The sequence below is a fragment of the Adelges cooleyi genome, unplaced genomic scaffold (genome assembly GCF_023614345.1).
Source record: "Adelges cooleyi isolate 19-005CV unplaced genomic scaffold, UGA_ACOO_1.1 ACOO_flye_CR_arks_rails_tigmint_CR_PRNA_247, whole genome shotgun sequence".
NCBI classification, from domain to species: Eukaryota; Metazoa; Arthropoda; class Insecta; order Hemiptera; family Adelgidae; genus Adelges; species Adelges cooleyi.
The window spans coordinates 3,211,972-3,237,243 of NW_026095912.1; the positions used below are offsets into that span (position 1 = coordinate 3,211,972).

A 25,272-nucleotide genomic window follows, 5' to 3' on the forward strand; every position below is an offset into this window, starting at 1 on the left:
AGTTTTTAATAATAGGTTAATTTAAAAATTTCCAAATTCTAATTATTTTTAAGGTAATATTATTTTGTACAATTTAATTATTTTATACTAAACGCTAAACTATAATAATTAAATTATTTAAAATACAAAAATAAACAAAAAGTTGAAAAATAAGAACTCTGGAGAGTGGATGCAACCTAAATTAATAAATCATACAAATTAATCTAAAAAGTCCACTGTTTTTATCTATTCTAGGTCATTCTGGTAAATCTGGTTATGGGTCGCCACCTTCGTCTCCCTCAGATCGCAGATACGAGCTTATCGACCACACTGAAGTCTTGGTTGAATTCATAAGCAAGCTCCATCTAAGCAACAGGTATGTGGTATTGAATTTGTACCTATTTACTTTATTATTTTCACAATTTATCAAGCTAAACTTGTATACATTTTTTTTAATTCCATAGCCCAAAATGTTTTCTACTCTGTTAGCAATATAAAGTGTTATACTTGAAATACTATTGTAAAAGTAATTGTGTGTCCCGTTTTGCCAATTTTGGTGTAATAATTCTAATTTGATTTAAAGTAGGTTGTACACGGAAAGCCAAAATATGATATGACTGTATCATTGTGAACTTAAAATGCTAATAAAGAAGCTACTATTTATATTTTTTTTACTAATTTGTCAATATAGGTAGGTTTACCTTCTTCCCGCTTTCTATTTTATATAATCTTCCTACCCAAAATTATTCAATGCTCTTATTTTCCATTTTAAACTAGGGACTAAGATAAGGTTAAAACATAAACATTAATTGTAAGAATAATTTGTTACATTATGTATAATTTATTGTTACATTTTATATTAGTAGTCCTATGTGTATTGTTAAATAATTTAAATGCATATTTCAGATGTTCAGATGTTGTTTTGGTTGTGGGTAAAGAACGATTGCCCGCCCATCGTATTATACTAGCCTCACAAACCGAATATTTTAGGTGGGTATTTAACTTTTATTATATCATAACTACTTGTTTTTTTTTAGCTGTATATGAGGTATTTCACGTAAAACCTGTTCATCAGGACTACCTGGTTCGTTGTGACCTAAAATAAGATCCCTATTTTTTTTAAATACTTTAACTTATTTTAAACGTTGCTGCCGTCTTAAATATTTCGGTACAAAACATAAATTGTTTAAGGACTTTTATAAAACTTTAAAAAAATACTCTTAATAAATGTTTTCATCGTCCCAAAAATAGTATAATTATCAATCAGTACAATTATCTCTGAAAAGGGTTCTATTTTTATCGTTTTACTTCATAATAAAATGCTTCTGTATATATTAATTATACTCTTTAATTGTATTGTCATTTCAAATTTATCTGTTTTACCATATCTTAACGAGACTTTTAAGTAAGTTTTAGTTATATGATCTCTTTTTTGAAGTCCGTTTGATTAGACTTTAACAGTCTGTGCTTTACAGAATGATTAACATATAATATTATGTTATTTGTAATAAAATTGTGTAACATTTTCAGGAGGATTTTTTTTGAAGATTATAAAGAATCACATAAATCTGTGGTCAATCTTAGTGATGCACCAGTAACATCATTTGAAATACTTCATAAATATATATATACTGGTCGAATAAATTTAGGTGATCTAAAGGTAAAGAATAATCGACGTAGCTTAACCGTATTTAAACGGCATAAATATATTCTGTATTAAATTTGTGTGATTGTTTGGATGGTAGTATGTGTTAAATCTGTTTAATTATATATTTGTTGAGAATATTTTAAGGAAGAATGATTAATCACTTTTTTATTATTTTTTTTTAGAAAGGAGAAGTTTTCGAATTACTCAAAATGTCGGATTATTTTGGCATTTCAAACTTGAAACTTTCACTGCACAAGTATTTAAAAAGTACGAAAAAAATACTAAGTTGGTGTACCTAAAAATAAGGTTATTATAGGGACACAATTTATTTCTAGTTTAGAAAAACTAAATAAATAGTTGGCCATACTAAACGTTTAGTTGGACGAACTTAATATAGTTCCTTAAACCAAAAATTTAATTGGTTCAACTATTTACTTAGTTTTTTCAACTAGAAATTTTGTCTGTCCCTTTACTATTCACCAAAATTTTAGGTGGAACAACTATGTGTATTATTCTGTGTGACTTATCCTTAAGCATATTTCTATAGGGATAGAAAATTTGATGATAAAAACTATTTGTTTCAATATTATTTTATTAAATCATAAAGAATTTAAAATTTTTAGAATAATCAAATAGTCATTTTTTTAAATATTATGTACGTCACAATTTAAGTTTTAAAAGTTTGTAGAGCTATAAATTTACTAGATTAACAACTGAATATATTTTAATACTTATTTTTAATTGTTGTTACCTAATGTGTTTCAAAAATTAAATCAACAATCCCTCCCAATTCAAGTATATATATAAAAAAAAGATTTTAATAACCCTTTGATAAAGGATTAATTTTAATTGCATTATTTTGTACAAAACGCTAGGGCCGTTAACAGTTTTAACAATTATAAAACCATTCTATTACCGTCGAAAAAACTATAATAACTAAATTATTTAAATTAAAAAAAATAAACAAAAAGTTGAAAAATAAGAATTCTGGCGGGTGGATGCAACCTAAACTAAAAAATCATACAAATTAATCTAAAATGTTTTCTGTTTTGATCTGTTCCACCTACGCCTTCCTCAGATCACAGTAACGAGCATATCGACCATACTGGACTCTTGGTTGAATTCATAAGAGACCTCTATCTAAGCGACAGGTATGTGGTAATGAATTTGTACCTATTTACTTTATTATTTTCACAAGTTATCAAGCTAATCTTGTATACAGTTTTTTAATTCCATAGCCCGAAATGTTTTCTACTCTGTTAGCAATATAAAGTGTTTTACTTTAAATAATATTGTAAAGTAAGCCATAATTGTGTGTCTCGTTTGGCCACTTTTGGTGAAATAATTGTAATTTGATTTAAATTAGGTTGTACACGGAATGCAAAAATATGATATGCCTGTATCATTGTGAACTTAAAATGCTAATAAAATAGCTACTATTTATATTTTTTTTTACTAATTTGTCAATATAGATAGGTTAACCTTCTTCCCCCTTTCTATTTCTTATAATCTTCCTACCCAAAATTATTCAATTCTCTTATTTTCTATTTTAAACTAGAGACTAAGAGAAAGTTAAAACATACACATCAATTGTAATAATAATTTGTTACATTAAACATAATTTATGGTTACATTTTATATTAGCATGTGTATTGTTCAATAATTTGATTGCATATTTCAGATGTTCAGATGTTGTTTTAGTTGTGGGTAAAGAACGATTGCCCGCCCATCGTATTATACTAGCCTCACACAGCGAATATTTTAGGTAGGTATTTAACTTTTATTATATCATAACTACTTGTTTTATTTGTAGCTGAAGTTATTAAACATCAAGTCAGAAAGTTAGGCATAAATAAAATATTTGTTTACCTGTATATGGGGCATTTCACGTAAAACTTGATTATCGGCTCTCCTCGTGGAATTTTCATGACAATGAATTGGACTTCCTGGTTCGTTGTGACTTAATATAAAAAATATTCAAAATAAATGTTTTTATCGTCCCAAACATTATATAATTATCAATCGGTGCAATTATCTCGCTTTCCCCTGAAAAGGGTTCTATTTTAATCGTTTTACTTTATAGTAAAATGCTTGTATATATATTATTAATACTTCTAAATAATATTGTCATTTCAAATTTATCTGTTTTACCAATTCTTAACGAGAATTTTTAGTAAGTTTTAAATATATGATTTCTTTTTAGTCCGTTTAATTAGATTTAACAGAATGTATAACATATAATAAGTTATTTGTAATATTATTGTGTATTATTTCCAGGAGGGTTTTTTATGAAGATGATAAAGAATCCCATAAATCTGAGGTCAATCTTAGTGATGCACCAGTAACATCATTTGAAATACTTCTTAAATATATTTATACTGGTCGAATAAATTTAGGTGATCTAGAGGTAATAAATAATCGACGTAGCTATAAACATTTATAAACAGCATAAATATAATTTTTATTACGGTTGTGTGATAGTTTGGATAATAGTATGTGTAAGATCTGTTAAGTTACATATTTGTTAAATTAAAAACATTTTAATGAAGAAAGATTAATCACTTTTTTTATTCTTTTTTTTAGGGTGAAGAAGTTTTCAAATTACTTAGGATTTCGGTTTATTATGGCATTTTAAATTTAAAACTTCCACTGCACGAGTATTTAAAAAGTACTATTGACGTAGAAAATACATGGTCGTTCTTAGCTATGACTCGAACTTATAAATACAATGACCTTGAAGTCGAATCACTTCACTTTATCGATAACCACGCCTCAGAAGTATTGCAATCTGATGACTTTCTATCTTTGACATCAGTAATGACTTTGTTATTAATAAAAACATTATATTGCTCGTGTTAGGAGAATAGTTTAAAAGGAATTTTTATTTTTAGGAAGTTCTTCAAGATATTATCATTCGTGACTCATTTTATTGTAATGAATTAGATATATTCCACGCAGTTTGTCGCTGGATTAAAATACAACAAAACATCCTTGATCATAATACTGAAATGAAAGTTTTATCTGCCGTCAGATATCCTTTAATGAGTACTAAAGAACTGGCTGAGGTTAGGCAATCACCGCTGGTTAAATCTAATAAAAGTTTACATGACACAATATTCAGGAACACCTCGTCACCAGATAAGCTTCAATATCGAGGCCAGCTAAGTATGCTTGTTGTACACATCAATTTGTGTTTCGCAAATTATGTTGGTTTTAATTATTTCTTTTTTTAGAACCCAATAAAGATCTTATTCATCGGCCACGTGACCCTCTTTTTCCTAGGCCTTCGAATACTCCGGTTATCAATGGCACTAACGGTAGTACTACGATAACCTTGCGTGATCCATCATTTATAAACTATATTGCAATATCGTTATCGGGTGGACGTTCGATGGATGAATCAAGGTAAGTTTTCAACTTATAAATAACTCTAATTGAATGACCATTATTATGAAAAAATATGGTTTGAAAAATTGTTTGAAACATTCGTGACTATGATTTATGATTAATTTTATTTATTTATAAACATTTTATGTGTTGAGAATTTATTTTTATTATAAGTTAAGCAAAAAAAATTATCAGTGGTTGAAAAATTATTGTCTATTTTTATTGTTTATTAAAAATTAATTGCTTATAACTTATATTTATTATTCGACATTTTTTTACATAACTCTGGTCCTAATATTTAATCTCCTATTCTTTTTTACGAATCACTACAAGTTAATCGAACTATGTAATACTTTAGGTATTACTCTTATTACATTGATGTTTCAATGGATCAGAAGGTTTGGTTCCGTGCTATAGATCATTCAAATTATAATTGTCGATCAGCTCAAAATTTGTGGATTGAACCACGCATAGTTCGGTATATACGCGTTGTAGGAACTGCTAATGAAACTTTTAAATTTTTGGATGTCAAGTACAATACAAAAGAAATGCACGAGGTGGAAATAAAAAATGGATTAGTCGGTAAGAAAATCAATAAAGTAACTCAGTTTTTAATTAAAAAAGTTTAACATATATATTTATGTATTTGTCTAATTGATTCCTTAGTTCCTAAGTACGGGTATAATGTCGCTTCAAGTTATAGGTATGCTTTTGTAATCAAAGGAGAAAATGATTTAATGAGACAGTGGATGTTAAACAAATTAGATTATGATTACTATGATCGTTATGATAATAAGATTGATCGTTTAAACATGTATACATATCATAATTTGCAATCTGGTTGTATAGTGATTCATCTTGCACAACCATATATACTTAGTTCAATGAGGTAATTGTATAAATATCTTGTATTTTTAGAGCAATAAGTCTTCTTTTCGAATTTCTTTTTTTATCATTTTCAATCGTTCTTATACAATTTTAACTCATACACGGTCTATAAATAATTTCTTTTAAGTCTTTTTTCTTACTTCCTTATTAGAGCTTAAGTCTCCAAATTGTACAAAATACTATTTATCATTCTTAAACACTCTTAAGTAAAAGATTTATCTTTTTGATAAGATCCTTGATCCAAATTTAGTTCTCAGGATGTTGTAACACTTATACCCTCCATTTGTATAGCATTTTTGCTGAATTGAATTATAAATATAAAAATGTTTTTTTTTCTAATTGAAAATTGATATGCAGTTTATTAAACTAATTCACAATGATAATGTAAATGGATATCATTAACGAAAATGTGTTTAATTTGTAGTTTTTTTTATGTTGTACTCTAATGTTTATATTTATTTATTATTTAAATATGAATTTTTTATCATTCGGTTATTTACAAGAAAACAAAAGTTTATTTTGGCCTAATTATCTGTTAATCATGAATTATTCATTATTTAATTTAGACAATATTATTATTGCCATAATTGACAGGTTTCTGCTTTGGGGCGATAATGACCAATTCTACAAGTACACTGTTGAGGATTCTATCAATAACCAGGATTGGAAATGGATTGCAAACGAAACTAAAGAGCTGAAACAATCTTGGCAGGTGTTGAAATTTACACCTAGACCGATACTCTACATTCGTATTACTGGCGTTTATAACTCAGCAGGCAATGTGAGTGAAATAAGCTAAGAGTGTCTTTTAACTTTTAATAACTATTTTATGTTGTAGGATTTCCGTATTGTATATTTTGAAGCTCCCGCTCAAGTAATTGTAGACGATCGTGGGGTAAGAAATACTATATATATTTTTTTTTTACAATCATTATGACGGAAATGGAGACAGAATTTTAATTTTCAGAAGAACAACGAAACAGATGTTACAATGACAGAAGCTTCGACTTCAAATCCAGTCGTTAAAACCAAATTCCAATTATAAGCATATTTGTGGTTGTAGCACGCTTACTATGAATTAAAGATATTATAAAAAATACAATTTTTCTCGTTTATATATACTTGTTGAAGTTCCGCACGAACAGTCCGACAGTGCGCACGCATCTCACTTCGCTCTCGAGTTATGTTCATTTCTTTCGCTCTACTCCAAACCGAAAATTCTGCATTTCACACCAGTCGAAGAGTATTGTGCTCCACACTTTAACAAGTTTCATTGAGGCTTAATTTTCATAAGTTTACACAAAGTAATATTTCTAATTTTATTATACATAATTATTACGCAATTACTATACACTTACTACAAACGTGAGGCACCGACGCTCCGCTGCGTGCGGTGACCTTTGGACTTTAGATAACATACAGCGACATGTCTTTTACTCAAACCACCTCCTATGGCCCCGTATCGCCAATAAAAATTATTCGAAACCAGATAGTTAACAACGAAAAAAAAGGTAATATCTCATCTAATGACAATAAACGTCCATTATCGTCCTCCTCCTCCCTACCGCAATCACCAACTATCATCAACATAAAGAAATCAAAGTTATTCGTAACTCCAAACCGATATTCTGCTCTTTCTATTGAAGAACCCAACGTTGACGATAACGTATTTAATGATTCTAATCAGGAGCAACCGGATATCAACAATAATGCACCGAAAACCGTTTTACCTCCACTCATCTTCATCAAAGGCGTCCTTGACGTCATAGGCCTGCGAAAAAGTTTTATGACAATCATCGGCCCAGACACCTTTTCTTGCAAATCAACAACGAATCAACTCAAAATCCAAACAGATACCCCGGATAATTACAGGAAGATAATACATTTCCTAAAAGATATTGACGCTTAATTCCACACTTATCAGTTACAATCCGACAAATCTTTAAGAGCTGTTATTAGAACTGTCCTCACTACTGTTCTATCCCCTCCCACAATATCAAACAGATCATATACAAGCTTCTGGTAATTCCTTAACTCTAAACAACATCCCCATACACATCTATGCAGTATATTGTCCCCCACGCCATGTCATCACTCTTAATCAATTTAGTAACTTTTTCCTCACACTTGGACAAAAATTCATAATAGGAGGCGACATCAATGCAAAAAACACACATTGGGGCTGTCGTATGAATAACCCTCGTGGAAACACACTCAATCTCTTTACTCAAACTCAAAACTACAAAATTCATACTCCTCCCTCACTTACTTACTGGCCTACCTCACCCAGGAAAAGACCAGATATTCTCGATTTTTTTGTGTCCAAAATACCAAATAGTCAACATACTTTAACAACTAATCTAAACGATCTATGCTCTGACCACTTATCCGTTCTTCTAACGATTGACACTACTCCCTTAAATAAACCAAAACAACCCAGCCTCATCCAAGGCAAAATGGACTGGGACAAATTCAGATTAACCCTTGAAAACCAAACCAATCTTAAACTTAGCTTAAAATCCTCCGATGAGATAGATGAAGCTGTAAACCGCCTAACTAAATCTATACAAGAAACAGCTTGGTCATGCTCCACCCCTACCCCTCCTACAAATCACGCTGGAAATCTTCCTTTACATATTAGAGTCCTTATCTCCGAAAAACGCAGAGCCCGTGCCACCTGGCAAAGAACCAAATATCCTTCTGACAAACGAAAATTTAATAACCTAACAAACAAACTTAAAAGGGTTCTAGCAACAGTCAGATCTAATAACTTCACCAGACACCTCATTTCCTTATCAGCAGGTGATAATCCACTCTGGCAAACTACAAGGAAAATCCTTCGATCCCAACCACTTGTACCTCCTCTGAAAAAAACTGACGGTACTTGGGCCATCAGTGATCTAGAAAAAGCCAACTTATATTCCCATCACTTAACTTCTACCTTCCAACCACACTATAATATCTTTTGCCCGACCCAAATTGAAAAGGTAAATCATTTTCTATCCTGCTCTTTACCCATGAATCTACCACCTAAACATATACGGCCAAGTGAAGTCGAACATGCAATACGAAAATCTCCTAAAAGAAAAACCCCAGGCTATGATCTAATTACAGCAGAAGTGGCAACACAACTGCCAAAAAAAACTCTACTCCTCCTGACTTACTTGTATAACTCTATGATTAGGCTCTCCTACTTCCCGATTCTATGGAAATTTTCAGTGATCATCATGGTCCTTAAGCCAGGGAAACCCCCGGACTCCCCTGAATTATATAGGCCCATCAGTTTTCTTCCCTTATTTTCCAAGATTTTTGAAAAACTTATTTTAAAACGTACCCTCTCTACCATCGAATCCAACCTCCCAAACACACAATTTGGTTTTCGTCACAACTACTCAACTATTCTCCAAGTACACCGCTTAGTTGGCAAAATTCCCTACACACTAGAGAAAAAGCTAGTATGCACGGGTGCATTTTTGGATATGACACAAGCCTTTAACAAAGTGTGGCACGATGGTCTCCTCTTCAAACTAAAGTCTTTTCTTCCCCCATATTTCTACCTATTATTTAAATCTTACTTGGAAAATAGACACTTTACTGTACGATCAGGTTCTTCCTTTTCTGAAATATCTCTAATTCGTGCTGGTGTTCCACAAGGAGCTGTCGCAGCACCTTTGTTATTTAATCTTTTCACCTCGGATCAACCGACTACACCATACACCACTACCGGCGACTTTGCTGACGATAAAGCTCTCCTAGCCCTCCATGCCGACCCTGAAACGGCCTCAAACTTTATCCGAAACCACCTCAACCTGTTATCAAATTGGTATAAAGAATGGGGATCAACGAGACTAAATCCATCCACTGCACATTTACTCTAAAACGGACAGACTGCCCACATATCTACCTCAATAACACACCCCTTCCAACCGCTCAAAATGTCAGATACCTGGGCCTACACCTAGACCGCCGCCTTACTTGGGCAACTCATAGCCATGCCAAACGTCTCGTCTTAAACAACTGCTCCCGTCAATTGCGTTTGGGTTTTTACATCGACATGTTTTCATAATGCTTCAACGTCATATGGACATTAAAGACGCACACTGTTATTAATACTAGTAGATTATTATTAATTTTGTTGCAATTTTACGCTACTCGTTTGAAGCATAATAAAAAATAAATGTAAGTCTTAATAAAAAAGTGTATTGGTTTTGCTAAATGTCCACTATGCTCCGACTCCACTGCACTGTTTTTATTAAAAGGGATTTTATTTTTTTACGCTAATGATTCAATCTAACACGATGAAAATCTTAAGCTACCGTCCCAATCAGCAAAGAAATGTTTTTGCAATGATTAAATTAACGTATAAAAAATGTTAATAATTTATTTTTGAAACGTTTTTAAAATCCCTTATTGTCCGCTTTTTCGTTACAAAAAAACATGTATATAACGTTTTTAATACATTTATGAAACGTTTTTTGAAAATTATATTTTGACGTTTTAAAAACATTTTATTGCTTTATAAATAATGGTAATTAAACGTTTTAGAAACATTTTATTTATATTCATGTAATGATAATTAGACGTTTTAAAAACATTATATTTATTTATAAATTATATTTTTCTTATAAAAGAATGTCAATAAAATGATGACATATGTCATATGAGAGCGAACAAGGACTGTAGTAGAAAGCAGAACTAACCAAGAAACAAAAATATAGCAAAAAAGTTTGTATTTAAATTTGTCATAAATATATTTATTTATGACAAGTAACATAATAAAAAAAATTTAACGTTATAAAAATTGTTATTTTTATATGTTCAAATACTATAGAAAAATTAACATAATAAAAAATGTAGCATTACATGTAACATCAGTAAATTTTCAAACAAAAAAATTAACACAATAAGCTGTATAATATAACATAACATTATGTAACATCAGAAATAAAAAAATATAAAATGGTTAGGTAAAAAAAAAAGTTATACACTATTAGTTTAAATAATTATTCATTAATGTAAAACTCAAATAAAGGAAAAATGCTTAACATTTTAAATCAATTACAAACAAATATAATATTCAAAGTTTTAATAGTGAACACATTACAGTTGCTTTCATATTAAATAATTAATCTGTTTCATAAAAATTAAAATACAAGCTCAATCAGTTTGTCATCTTAAAATAAAAACCTAAAATACAATTGATAAAATGAATGTGTTTGATTACTGTTACAGACATGATATATAGATAAAAATAAATAATTAACATAACATATTGATTATCATTTTTACTTTTTAAATTTCTAAATGTGATTTTAACAAAAACATTTTTTATAAATTATTAGTTTTGAGTGTTATAAATTTAAAAAAATCTGATAAAAAAAAATATTTACTTTAACACAAGTATTATGACTATAAAAGATGATGACCGATTAAGATGATATATTGTGTTTTTTCTTTTGTTCATCTTCTCTATTAAAAAAAAATGTTTCCAAATAAATTATAAATACTTGTTACACATTCTAATGGTCGTAATAATTAGGACCTTTCTTATTCTTTTTTCCATTTATCCTCAGCTATTTAGGGTTGGTCACCTGTCTTAAATTTCCACTTGACACAATCTTTCACATCATCGTTACATACGCCATACATGACATGCCCAAACCATTTCAGTCTATGTTCTCTCGTTTTGTCCAATAATGAAACCACGGCTATGCTATATTTTATGTAATATTTTCTTATTCTAAATCACTACAATCATTCACTTAAGTATTCTCATCAACGCTATATCAATTTGCTGTTCCATCTTTCTGTCTATCGCCCAACACTCCAAACCATACAACATAGTCAATATAAATGGGATTTGCTGAATACATCGTTTGTATCACCATATTGTAGAAGCTTATCATCTAAATTAATAAATAATAACACATACCTGACAATTCGCGTGGGAGCTTGAGCAAACCATGTCATAATAGATGATACTGCGTCCGTTTTAAAATTATTTGTTGGACATTTTTTACCAACACAGCCTACAAAATGATGACAGTATACTTAATTAATTGGCTAAAAGTAATGTTTTTAGTAACTTTAAAACAGTATATTACATAAAATGACTTGGAAAATTTTAAAATGTTTTAATTTTTTCTTATCTTTCTGCCCCTTCCAACTATACCCTGTTGCAAACTCATTTGAAAATATCGTTTTAAGAAGGCTGTTAGTCAATTTTGATATTGATTTGCCCTCGGCAGCAAACAAAAAAGCAGATAGCCAAAAATAAAATTAGTTTTATTACTAATTTATTTTTATTATATTTTATTATATCTTCTTTATATTTGTTATACCAATAGGTTATGGTATTCCTCATCTCCAGATGAAAGTTTATTATTTGGAAAGTCAAGTACTTCTTCTTCCCGTCCACTAAAAGTTATATTCGATTCCAAAGAGGTGGCAGCTCACTTATTATCCACTTTCAATGCAGCTAAACGCTCTGGTACTGTATTCATGGAAAATTTCCGTATGACTAGTGACAAAACACTTTTACAACGAAAACTACTTCGTTCATGTCATGCCGAACTCGAGCAGAGAACCAAAGGCGGTGAAACCGACTTACGAATTGTTTTTGAAAATGGATTACCTATAGTAGGAGTCGCCAATCCAAAAAACGGAGGAGTTCGTCGTCACCATTCAAGCAAACATCCTTAGCTGATTCTACCAATTTCGCTCCGCTAACCGGTTTTTACCAAAACTGTCGTGGCCTTAATACTAAATTAACTAATTTTAAATGTAACGCATCATCTGTCAATTATATTTTTATTGTTTTATTTGAAACCTGGTTACAAGATAACATTTGTGATCACGAGCTTGGTCTTGTTAATTATAATATTTTTAGGTATGACAGATGTATCTCTAATAGTAATTGTAGTCGTGGAGGAGGAGTCCTAATTGGCATTTGTAAAGATTTTACTTCGTCCCCCATTTTTGTCACTCAGCTAAATGTTGAACATATTTTTGTTCGTTTTACTATTGATTCACTCTGTTTCATTGTTGGTGGTGTATATATCCCCCCTCACTCTTCTCCATTAATTTATGAATCGCACATTTCTTCGATTGAATACCTTATTACAAAATATCCTAATGACATTATTATAATTTGCGGTGATTATAATATTCCTGAAGTAATCTGGAGTAATGATAATAATGGCATTGTATATTCCTATACCTCTCCTGCTCGAGCCCCTTGCATTCCCGAATCATTTACTACCAACGGGTTTTTTCAAAAAAATAATATATATAATTCTCATAACTGTATTCTCGACCTAGTATTCAGTAAGGATAAAAGTTTAACCGTCGTAGAGTCACTTGAGCCACTGGTACCTATTGATAAATATCACCCAGCGTTAAGTCTTACACTCCCTTTTAGTTTCTCTTTACCACGCGGTAATCGGGACCATCATTATTATAATTTCCGCAAAGGTAACTATGAGAATATTCGTTCCTTCATATCTTCGTTTGATTGGAGTTCAACTTTATCTCAGTATGATCTTGATTCAGCAGTTAGCGCTTTATTTGATGCATTTCATAAATCTATTCTTAATTTCATACCCCGCTCTTATTTTAAGGAATCTACTTACCCTCCTTGGTTTACAAAAAATTTAAAAAACATATTGTTCTTAAAAAAAAGGTCTCATATGAAGTTCAAGTCCTCATTAAGTGTTATTGACTATCGTGAATTCTCTTTTCTCCGAGCTAAACTTAAATATGAGACAAAAAAAAGTTATCGTAACTATATTGAGCGTACGGAGAAATCTCTTAGGACTAAGCCATATGATTTTTGGAAATTCGTTAGGAAAAACCACTGTTGTAGCCATATGCCCAAGGTAATGTCTTATAACGAATATACATCTGGTAATGAACAGGAAACTGCCAATCTCTTTTCCAGCTACTTTTCTTCTGTATATTCTACTAAACACATGGATCCTGATATTAAAAAACTAGATACCCCTACTTTTGACTTGCCTAATAATGCCACCTTTAATGTAGATGATGTATTTCGCAGTTTATCAACATTGAAGGGCGTCTGTGTATGAATAAGTATTGAATGAATAATGTATAATGTATAATGAATAGAATAATGTATTGAATAAGTAAGTTGTTGGATACCCAATCAAGTATGAATATGTGTATTATATCAAAAATATATGTACAAAATAAGTTGCTTTTGGAAAATTAATTTTTATACTGTGTGCAAAAGGGGGAAAACAATATATGATTCTTTATACTTAAAAATTATATATTTTTTAGAAATTAATGAAATAGGCCAAATTTTAATTTCTGATAGTTTCTCAATCTCATAAACACCTATTAATGAACTATCACAAGGAATTTTGAAAAAGTTCCTTTTAAATACAAATTGTCTGCCCACGATGACAGCACAGTTAAAACCTGTGAATAGCAAATATTTTCAACTAGGACTATGTTACCACATTCTAAACCACAACAGTTATTAGGTGATGCAAGGGAAATATTACAATCAGGGAACTTTAATTGTTTGTACTGTGGACCCATGCATTTAGAAGGTAATGGACCATTGTAATTCATGCGAGATAGTATAGGAAAAGATTGATGATTAGTTATGGGAGATGAAAATGATGATCCAAAAGAAAAAGCTTCGGCCATTCTATGTCCAATTTGTTCTAATGGCTTATTTCTTCCTCTAACCATAGACTTTATTTTTTGTAAATAATTTTCAAATGGAAAAGCAGAAATTGTATCCATAGTAAATTCATTAATTTTTGAAGAAAAATAATCAGCATCATCCACCAAATGTATCAATCCGTGGAAATTGTGTGTTATGAAACTTTCATTATATAAACTCTTAAATGATTGTACAAAATGTCTTAATAATGATCTTGCATAACATCGAAGATCTGGATCACCACGAGTTTTTGGATTAAGTAAAATAGATATTGCCACATTAAGGGTCATAAAATGATTGTATTTATCATCATTTAAAACTCCTTTTAAAGCCACCGGTCCAACATATAGTAAAAATGAGCGAAATTCTGTCGCCTTAAAGCGAATGAGATACTTTAGAGCCCGGGGTTTGCGTACAAATTCTTCTGGTAAACTTTTTGACTCCATAAAGTCAGTAATTTTTTTTATTAACTGCATTGATAATATATATGGAATGTCCCCTTGGTACCAGGTAATTAACATAGTTCTCATGACTCCCAAATACACCAAGTGCATAAGATCCAATACCAGAGAGTTAATAAAATTAATGTCTGGAACCCTGATCAATGTGGTGTTACGCAAGCGATAATTAGAATCTACCTAGTTTACAAAATCTTCGTGTGTCCTAGGTGAACAATCTAAATCTGTAAAAACCCTTTTGTGTGCAACTGTCGAACCACGAACAGTGCATCTAGTGCAAGAAAAATATCCTCCATGTCCCTTAATGCCAAGTAAATCTTTTTTGGCTGGAGCATCACATATAAAACCCAAAACTTTTACAAGAATAAATGCACCATTATCAACTGTAATACCTTGTGATGACAATTTATCTACCTCTGTGATAAATGGTTCCAAAAATTCATTCATGTCATTTGGTTTTTCAATCCTATTGGTATAATCATTTTTCTGAGGTGAGGTACATTTGTAATTGAAATTAAAATAGGAATGACTTGGCCTGAAGAACTTTTAAACAATGGTAAACCACCAATATTTACAAATATATGTAATTCATGAATATTAATAAATGAACAATTTTTCATCAATAACTTCAAATTTTGTTCTAACCCAAAATGAATATAGCTGCCAGGATCGACAGTCTTTTTTAAAAGAGGGAAATTTACTTTTAATAATGTTCTAGCATCAGATGGTAACTCATTCTTTAAGCTGTCAACATTATTCTTTAAGCCAACTAATAAATCAGACACCGCATTGTTTGTTATATTGTGTTTAATTGCCCATGAGCGCAGAAATTCGTTAATCTCTAAAGAAGGCGCACTTTGAGCATTTTCTTGAATGTTTAAAGACGTTGATACATCAGTATCCAAAAACCAATCACTTTCAATAAATGTATTATTGCTTGAAGAAGTATCATAAAAATAACTTTCTACTTCACTGTTTACGCGTTGTACGCGTATGCGTTAATGTTGTTGTTCGTTGGCGTTCCACTCCCTCCTGTTTTTGTTGTTGTGACCGTCCTCTGTATATAAAAATAATCTAACCTGTTGTTGTTGCTCATTGTAATTACCGTTTCGTCGTCATTATCGTCGGTGGTATTTTTCTTATACCACAATCTTTTTTTTTCTCGTTCGTATATATTGTGTTTCTTATTAGAAATTAATTCTAATTAAAAAACTAGTATTAAACAATTATTGATTTAATATTCTGTTATTATTAAAATAACGTTGTGGATATGTTATTCACAAGATCGTTTTTAATGTATATAGATCTGTAAATAATAAAATCGTTCATCTCAACAACCTCGTGTTTATTGATATTCTGTCCGAGTCAATACCACTGATTTCCCTGGATTACTTCCTGTAAACTGTCTGTTTGCTGTAATTGGCTGTCTGTGGAGTTTGCTGTTTGCGTAAGTCCTCTGAAAGTATCACACTTGTCACGTGGCCGCCGAGGTCATCTGGAGCCCAGCTGCGACGATTCACACCCCCGACCGTTCAACAACTGTCTGTTTGCTGGAATTGGCCGTCCACGGAGTTTGCTGAGTGCGTAAGTCCTCCATCATTATCACGAGGCCGCCGAGGTCGTCCAGAGCCCAGCTGCCACGCTACACCCTCGGTTGTCCGTAAACTGTGGCCGTTGATTTCGATTGGCTAAATGCGGAGTTGACTGTTTGTATAACCGTCAATCATTATATTGAATTCACCTCCGTCAATAGTATTTAAGTTAGTTTTAAGTTGTGGACTGAATGTTTAGTTTTAAGATTTATCTTTTGGCCATTGCACTAAACGGAACCGGCCATAAGAAGCCCCTTATATAATTTCTATTTCCTGCAATCCGTTGTGAATATAAACTGCTTCCTTTCTTTGAAACCCGCGTCGGTCCCGTGTCGTTATTATCCAACTTTCCCATCGGCCATCTGAACAGCGAACAGTTATAGTGTGCGTTAGGTTGCCTACCCAAAATTGATAAGGCGTAACGACGCCATTTCGGCTTCAGTCTTTTTCTCGTGTCGAAAAATTTCGACTGGTCCTTCGTTCGTTTTATTTTGTTGCTTTACCATACACTTCACTGACATCAGACAATTTGAACAGATCTGCATTGTGTTGTTTATCAACACAACAATTATTAAGACTAACGCTATAATTATTAGAACAATTAAAAGATGAAGATGTTCCAGCTAATGGCTTAGGCGAGGACGAAGTATTGGTATCTGAATCTGAATAATTAGATGAACTTGAATTAACATTAACACGTCTTCTTTTGGATCTCTCTGACTACTAGTTAAAATGAGGCCCCGTTTTCTATTCATATCCTACAATACAAATAGTCTATACTTTATAGTTTCTATTGTTATAATTTATTATATTTTTAATTAATAATAATATAATTTTAATTCATACAGAACTTTGAACATAGACAAATTTAAAACTACAACCAAACCCCATCAATAAGATATACACAAAAAAACATTGAAACATAAAAAATATATCATAACTATGTCATACAAATAAAAGTTTTAAAAAAAATATTACTAGGAAAACCAAGAAAGGAAAGAAGAAAACAAAAGTAAACTTAAAATGGTTCACCCTTTCTTTAATGCCTAATGGTCAGTGTGAGCTTAACAAAGATGAGGTAATGTTGATTTAAGTTCATCTAATTTTTCAGATTCAGATAACAGTACTTCTCCTTGTGCCTAAGCAATTAACTAGACTTAGTGTTTATATCAACAACAATAATCATCGGTAAACACTTACTTTTCTTTATCTAATTTTAGTTAATTCTAATAAGTAAGTTGTTGGATACCCAATGAAGTATGAATATATGTACAAAATATGTTGCTTTTGGAAAATTAATTTTTATACTGTGTGCAAAAAGGGGAAAACAATATATGACTCTTTGTTTAACTAGTTAAAACAGCTCTTAAATAATCAGAAACTTTTCTTTTATCATTAAAAATTATAATTTTATCATACAACAAATTTTAGCGCTTTTAGGTATTTAATATTTATAATTAATATGTATTATATCAACAATTAACTAACATTGGTAAACACTTACTTTTCTTTGTCAATTTGGTAGATTTAGTATTTAGCATTCGAATTGAGGAACAGTCCACAGTAACGAGTACAACAACGTCAACCGCTAGGCGCAACACCGTCGTTTACTTATCCGCGACCGGTATCGATAACACACTTTGTAGGTTTTGGATGAAATATATTATTATTACCTACCTGTGTGCTCATTTCATCTTTATCTCAACCCCCGCCCATTTCACTCTCACCACACCATTCGGTCAAATATGTAGATATTAGATAGGCCAATATTGGTTTATCAAAATTTTCTACAAATCTCATGGAAAATATTTTAAACAATTACTTCCTAATTTCGGAATTTCTCAGCTGTCCGGCAAAGAAATGTAATTGGGTTCCCACACATATGTGTACGGGTTGGGCGCTAGAAGTATATTTTTCATTGAAAACAATACTACCAGCGCCTGTCCCGTGACGACGTACAGAACTGAAAATTGTCTCGGTGGGCCATCTATAATTTAGAAATATATCTTTACTGTAAGTTCCGCTAGGATCTAATTTAGAGTTTCGTGTACGTTCCTGGATTGCGTTGCTCCTATAGTGACATAATATGTCCAATAGGTATATTATATAAATCAAGAATTATAAGTTTTTTTATGGGAAACAACATGCAGTCCCCCAAAAAATTTGAGCTATTTTCACCACTATGTATAATGTCTAAATTCCAAATAAAATAAAATATATACCTATACGTAACCTACTATGTATTGTACATGTTGTATATTATACACAATAATTTTTGTAATATATATTACCTATATAGGTAAAAACTATATTGTAACAAATAATATAATAACATTTAAAATACATTTTTTTCTAACTATTTAAATATTTAATAAATAATATTTTATAAATATAATATAAAAAAATATTTATTTAAAAATGTTATTTTTATGTGATAAAATAAAATATTTAAAAATAAACATTATTTTAGTATAGGTTAAACAATATTTTAAAAGCAATGTTTTACTGTTATTTATAACAGATTGATTTAAAAATATTTTTTAAAAAACGTTTTATAAGTATTTTTTTTGCAACACGTTATTTTTGCAATGTTGTAATATTTTAAAAATGTTTGAAAAACGTTTCTTTGCTTATTGGGGTATAACGCCTTGTTAGTATACTTCCCCTCCCATTCTAACTTTTAACCTTTAAAAACTCTATAAATAAATATTCAAAATATAAATAATTGTTGTAGACCTGTGACTTCTTCGTCGCACTATACTCTGATCCCATAATGCCTCGACACCATTGTACTGGCTTGCTCGAATAATATCACTTTCAAATAAACGCTTCGATGATAATTTGTAACAGGACACCTCACATTGATACTTTCTCACTTTTCTTGGTTTGGACTTTACTGGTTTGAAAATACTAACTACTGATTCGCATGGAAGCATTTATTTGAAAGTGATTTTATTACATCCAGTTGTAATAATTCCCGTAACCTCCCCATCCCCACTATGCTCTGTCCCTACTATAACCTGGCCCCACTATACTGGCTTTTATTGTCAAATTTAAAGGGTAAAGAAAGGGATTTTTTTAACTTTTACCGAGTATCAACTAGATAAAGTTTGTGATTTTTACAATTGTAACTCGAAGAAATTGGGCAAGTATTAAAAAAAAATCAGTGTATAAAAACACAGAAAAAGCTTACATTATTGTAAAACCAATAACATCGCTGCTCCGCATCGAATATGTGTTTAATGATAAACAACATGCAATAATAACAGGTGGTTTATGCAAAACATCGTACTGCCTAAGTAAACACAGTGAATCGTTTATAGCACATCACATTATGTGTAGAAAAAGATTGTACGCCATTGTAATAAAACTACATGTTAAAATTGGTGTTCCATTTCTATTGAAAAGGTTTTCTTTATACTGTATTTTAAAGAATTCAACATTTAAAATTGTATTAACACGTATTATAAACTATGCTGATTTATTTTGTAGCGTTTATAATTCTATGGTCAACTCCAGGTAAATTATATATTTTATTAATATATAAATAATTTCTTGCTTTATAATTTAATTACAGCAACCTACGTATAAGCGACAGGTTATATATATAATTAATGAACTTATCGCTAACTAAGGTATTTTTTTGATTGTTCAATAGTAATAATAACATTTAAATTGGAACGTTTTTTTTATCTACGCAAAATTGTCCATACAAATTATTGTTTGTACCAGATCAAAAACATATTCATTAATAATTTTGTTATTTCTTTTTGGAAACCTTTTAAATAATATAATATTACACTAGTTTTTTTGGTAAGTTTCAGAGTTGTATTTGTTCGATAAAACTTTACGGGCAATTTTCGTTAAGCTTTAATTATATAATACTAATCTATAGTATACGATCTATACCAAAAAAAAAATATTTGTTAAATCAAATCATAGGTATGATCAAGAAGAATGAAGTCAGGTGCAAATCTGTGTTTATTTTTTAACAATATACAACCAGTGGCGAAGCGTCATAGGAGACAAAGAGACAATGTCTACCCACTTAGAATACGGACAAAAAAATTTGGTTTTATTTTATATGTATAAAAATGTTTTTACCAATTTTAATGTAAAAGTATATACTTTTTTGTAATAGTATTCTTAAAATAGAGTAGTTGTGGACGCGGATCAGCGGGCGGTCGCGCTGCCGGTCTATCCAAATTTAATATAAAAATAAATGAGACAATTTCAAAATTGTCTCTTTTGCCGGGCGCGGTATGCAGGGGGAAATGGAAAACGGCGGGGGTTTATCGTTGCGCTATGAGACATGTCTCACCGACCGCCGTTCATATTATTATTGTTTTGGTAGACGGTATCAGTTATCCGTTATCGATGTACGTCGTATCGATTGTCGTGTTGTACGTTTTCAAATATGCCTATGCCATTTAGTATATTAGTTTTTGAACATTTATTTTTTACAGTATAGATAAAATAAAATATACAGGGGATCCAAGGGGGCGCAGTCCCCCTGTCAAGTCACGTAACACCATTTTTTTTCAATGTCTCCCCGATCTAAAGACCCATGCCTCGCCACTGATCAAATGACAATGGCATGAAACTAATAGACTTCTCGATGGCCAAAAATCTTATAATCAGTAGCACATACTTCCCCAGAAAAAATATTCATAAGCAAACTTGGACCTTACCAGATGGGAAAACGAAAACCTATAAATTTACTAGATAAACAATTGAATATTTTTTACTACCTACTTTTAATTTTTGTTACCTAAAGTGTTTCAAAAATCAAACTAACAATCCCAAACTATTTAAGTAAAAAATAAAAATAACTTTTTAATAAAAGGTTAATTTTAAAATTTCCAAATTCTAAATATTTTTAAGGTAATATTATTTTGTTTAGTTGAATTATTTTATACTAAACGCTAGGGCTAAGTGCCCCTCAGGGGGATCACTTTATAGTGATACAGGTACGGCGAACCCGGGGCCCTGAGCCCTGAAATGACTTTAATTAGTTGTTTCAGACTGTCCCTCACAGTTTGAGGGTTGAGCGTCGGGCTAACAACCCGGCCTCTTAAAAATTTTCTTTGTTGTGAATCTTCTAACTAAGCCTCGGAACTACGATGATATAAATGGTAAAACTACTGGAAACAGGAACGGAAACAACATGGAGATAAGGATAGGAACATGGAACATCAGAACTCTGTATAAGCCTGGTGCACTCAAAATTGTAACTGAAGAAGTAGTAAAGTACAAAATACCTCTGGTAGCCGTCCAAGAAATCCGATGGACTGGTGAAGGAAATATAAGGTCTAAAAATAGCACCATATTTTATAGTGGCACAAAGAATAATAGACATGAAAAAGGGGTAGGTATTGTTGTAAATGAGGGGATTATGCCTTGCGTTAAGTCTTTTGTAGCAATTAATGAACACATCTGTTTTATTCGTATAAGAGGACGCAAATTTAATATAATTGTAATTAACTGTTATGCACCAACTGAGGAGAAAGAGTAAGAGGAGAAGAACGTATTTTATGAAGTTTTAGAAAGAACTTTTGACTCACTACCAAAGAACTGTATAAAAGTAATTGTGGGAGATTTTAATGCTCAAATAGGTAAAGAAGCAACCTTTCGGCTAACTATCGGTCATGAAAGCTTACACAACACATCAAATGACAATGGCATGAAACTAAAAGACTTCTCGATGGCCAAAAATCTTATAACCAGTAGCACATACTTCCCCAGAAAAAATATTCATAAGCGAACTTGGACCTTACCAGATGGGAAAACGAAAACCCAAAATGACCATGTAGTCATTGATAAGAGGTACCAAACGTGTATAAAAAATGTTAGAACATACAGAGGTGCAGAGGGGTACTCTGATTACTATTTAGTGATTTCAAAGTTTGTGTTGATTCTATCCGTAAAGTGGAGGAATAAAAAACAATTGAATAAGGCTGTAAAATTAAATAGAGACAAGCTAAAAAATTCTAATGGAATTAGGGCGTACAGAGCTAGAGTAGCACAGACACTTAACAATTATGACAAGAATCAAGACAAATAAAAAATATCTACATGGTCAAAAAAAAGAAATCTGTGACTAAAGTAGCAGAAAACCTAAGAATGAAGAGTACGGGACAAAAAAAAGTATGGTTTAACAAGGAATGCCAAGAAGCGGTTGACAAGTGTCAAGTAACAAGACAACTAATGCTACAAAACCCCACCAGAACCAATATAGATAATTATACAAGAGCAAGAACATTGACCAATAAAATAATCAGACAACAAAAACGACTCTCAGAAAATAAAGGTCTAGAAGAGATGGAAACATACAGAAAGAACCCAAGAATGTTTTCGAAAAATGCACATCAATTAAAGAAGGATTTAAGGCGCGTGCTTCAATAATGAAGGATAGGATGACGATAATAATTTATTATCGGATCCGGGGCAGATAGTCAATAACTTCAGGAATTACTTTGAGAGACTTCTGAATAACAATAATGATAATTAATACAATAACGACCTGCCTTATGAACAAGTAATACAAGTCACCGTAGAACCTGAAATGCCGGAACCGAACCTGGAAGAAATAGAACAAATTGTGAATACATTAAAAAATAATAAAACACCAGGCGAAGATAACATTAATTCAGAACTCTTAAAGATAGGAGAAAAAGACATTCTAAAAACTATACAATGCCTCATTGCAGAAGTGTGGAGGAGTGAACGGATTGAGAATGATTGGAAAATGGCCATCATATGTCCAATTTTCAAAAAAGGTGACCCATCAAGAGTAGAAAACTACAGAGGAATCAGCCTTAAGACTCCATCTACAAAATACTATCTATTGCCATTTTGCATAGGCTTGAAATTTATACGGTAAACATAATAGGTAATTATCAGTGTGGATTTGTGAATGGGAAATCGTCAAGTGACCATATTTTTACACTACGACAAGTTGTGTAAAAATTTTATGAGTTTGATAAAGATCTACACTTGATATTTATTGACTTTAAGCAGGCTTATGACTGTATAAACAGGGATCTACTTTGGACGATACTTATAAATTTTGGAATTCCCTTAAAACTTGTAAGATTAATCAAAAGCTGCAATGAAAATACGATGTGCCAAGTACGTTATATGGGAGAAATGTCCAAAGTTTTAAAGTTAAAACAGGGTTGAGACAAGGAGACGCACTGTCTCCAGTATTATTTAATTTGGCACTAGAACAAGTAATAAGAGATATGAAGGATAACAGGTCCATGGAACTAGTTGGGAACAGGACTCTACTAGCATATGCCGATGATATTGTTATCCTGGGAGAATCTCAAGACCAGATAATCTGAAGTACATTTAAGCTAATAGAAGCTAGCCAAAGAATAGGACTGAAAATTAATGAAGATAAAACGAAGTATATGATCATGACTAGGCGTTTAATCAATAAACAAAATCTCAATATAGGTCAATACACTTTTGAGCAGGTGGATAACTTTAAATACCTGGGAGTCAATATAAATGCAAACAATAATATGCACAATGAAATGAATTTGAGATTAGCGGCAGCAAATCGAGGTTATTTCGCCATGAATAAGATGTTCAAATCACGACTTTTATCAAAAGAATCAAAGATAAAACTTTATACTACTTATCTCCGTCCAGTCATCATGTATGGATGTGAGACATGGTCAACAACAAAGGGTGACGAAGGAAAACTGTTGAGGTTCGAGAGAAAGATTCTGAGAAGAATATATGGACCTATACGAAACCCGGATAATGGGGAGTATGAGCGGGGGAAAAACACAGACATAGAAAGACTGTTCAACAAACCAAACATTCAAAGTTTTCTAATATCCATAAGATTAGAATGGGCTGGGCATGTTTGGAGGGCAAAGCAGAATCTGATCAATAAAGTTTTAACCAATAATCCATCTGGGAAGAGACCGCGAGGAAGACCGCACCAGCGGTGGATGGACCGTGTAAAGAATGATCTAAAAAGAACGGATGAAACAGTAGTAATGGAGGAGGCCGATGACAGGGATCGTTGGAGAGTCTTAGTAGAAGCTGCGAAACGCCTGCAAGGCGTGTAAAGCAAAAAAAAAAATCGCTAGCGCCGTTAACAGCATTAACAATTATAAAACCATTCTATTACTGTCGAAAAAACTATAATAATTAAATTATTTAAAATATAAAAATAAACAAAAAATTGAAAAATAAGAATTCTGGAAGGTGGATGCAACCTAAATTAATAAATGATACAAATTAATCTAAAAAGTCCACTGTTTTGATCTATTCTAGGTCATTCTGGTAAATCTGGTTATGCGTCGCCATCTACGCCTCCCTCAGATCACAGTAACGAGCTTATCGACCACACTGAATTCTTGATTGAATACATAAGAAACCTCTATCTAAGCAACACGTATGTGGTATTAAATTTGTACCTATTAACTTTATTTACTTAACTTATCAAGCTTACCTTGTATGCAGTTTTTTAATACCATATCCCGAAATATTTTCTACTCTGTGAGCAATATAAAGTGTTATACTTAGAATAATATGGTAAAAGTAAGCCAATATTGTGTGTCCCGTTTTGTCAATTTTGGTGTAATAATACTAATTTAATTTAAA

At 31.5% G+C, this 25,272-nt stretch overlaps 1 protein-coding gene across 7 annotated transcripts in view; it reads left to right on the top strand.

Moving 5' to 3' along the window:
• Positions 1-25,272, top strand: part of LOC126836543 (BTB/POZ domain-containing protein 9-like) — a 44,944-nt gene that overhangs the window by 13,305 nt on the left and 6,367 nt on the right. Inside the window, exons 2-10 of one of the 7 annotated variants that reach the window (XM_050570045.1) lie at positions 235-355; positions 886-969; positions 1,510-1,639; positions 1,810-1,894; positions 2,706-2,778; positions 3,309-3,392; positions 3,905-4,034; positions 4,211-4,441; positions 4,519-4,792. In XM_050570045.1, the coding sequence (XP_050426002.1) occupies positions 235-355; positions 886-969; positions 1,510-1,639; positions 1,810-1,894; positions 2,706-2,778; positions 3,309-3,392; positions 3,905-4,034; positions 4,211-4,441; positions 4,519-4,792 (1,212 nt within the window). Of the gene's footprint in view, positions 1-234; positions 356-542; positions 671-885; positions 970-1,509; positions 1,640-1,809; positions 1,895-2,705; positions 2,779-3,308; positions 3,393-3,904; positions 4,035-4,210; positions 4,442-4,518; positions 4,793-25,272 lie in introns of those variants that run through there. The other 6 variants (XM_050570052.1, XM_050570048.1, XM_050570051.1 and 3 more) reach the window with 6 other exon arrangements.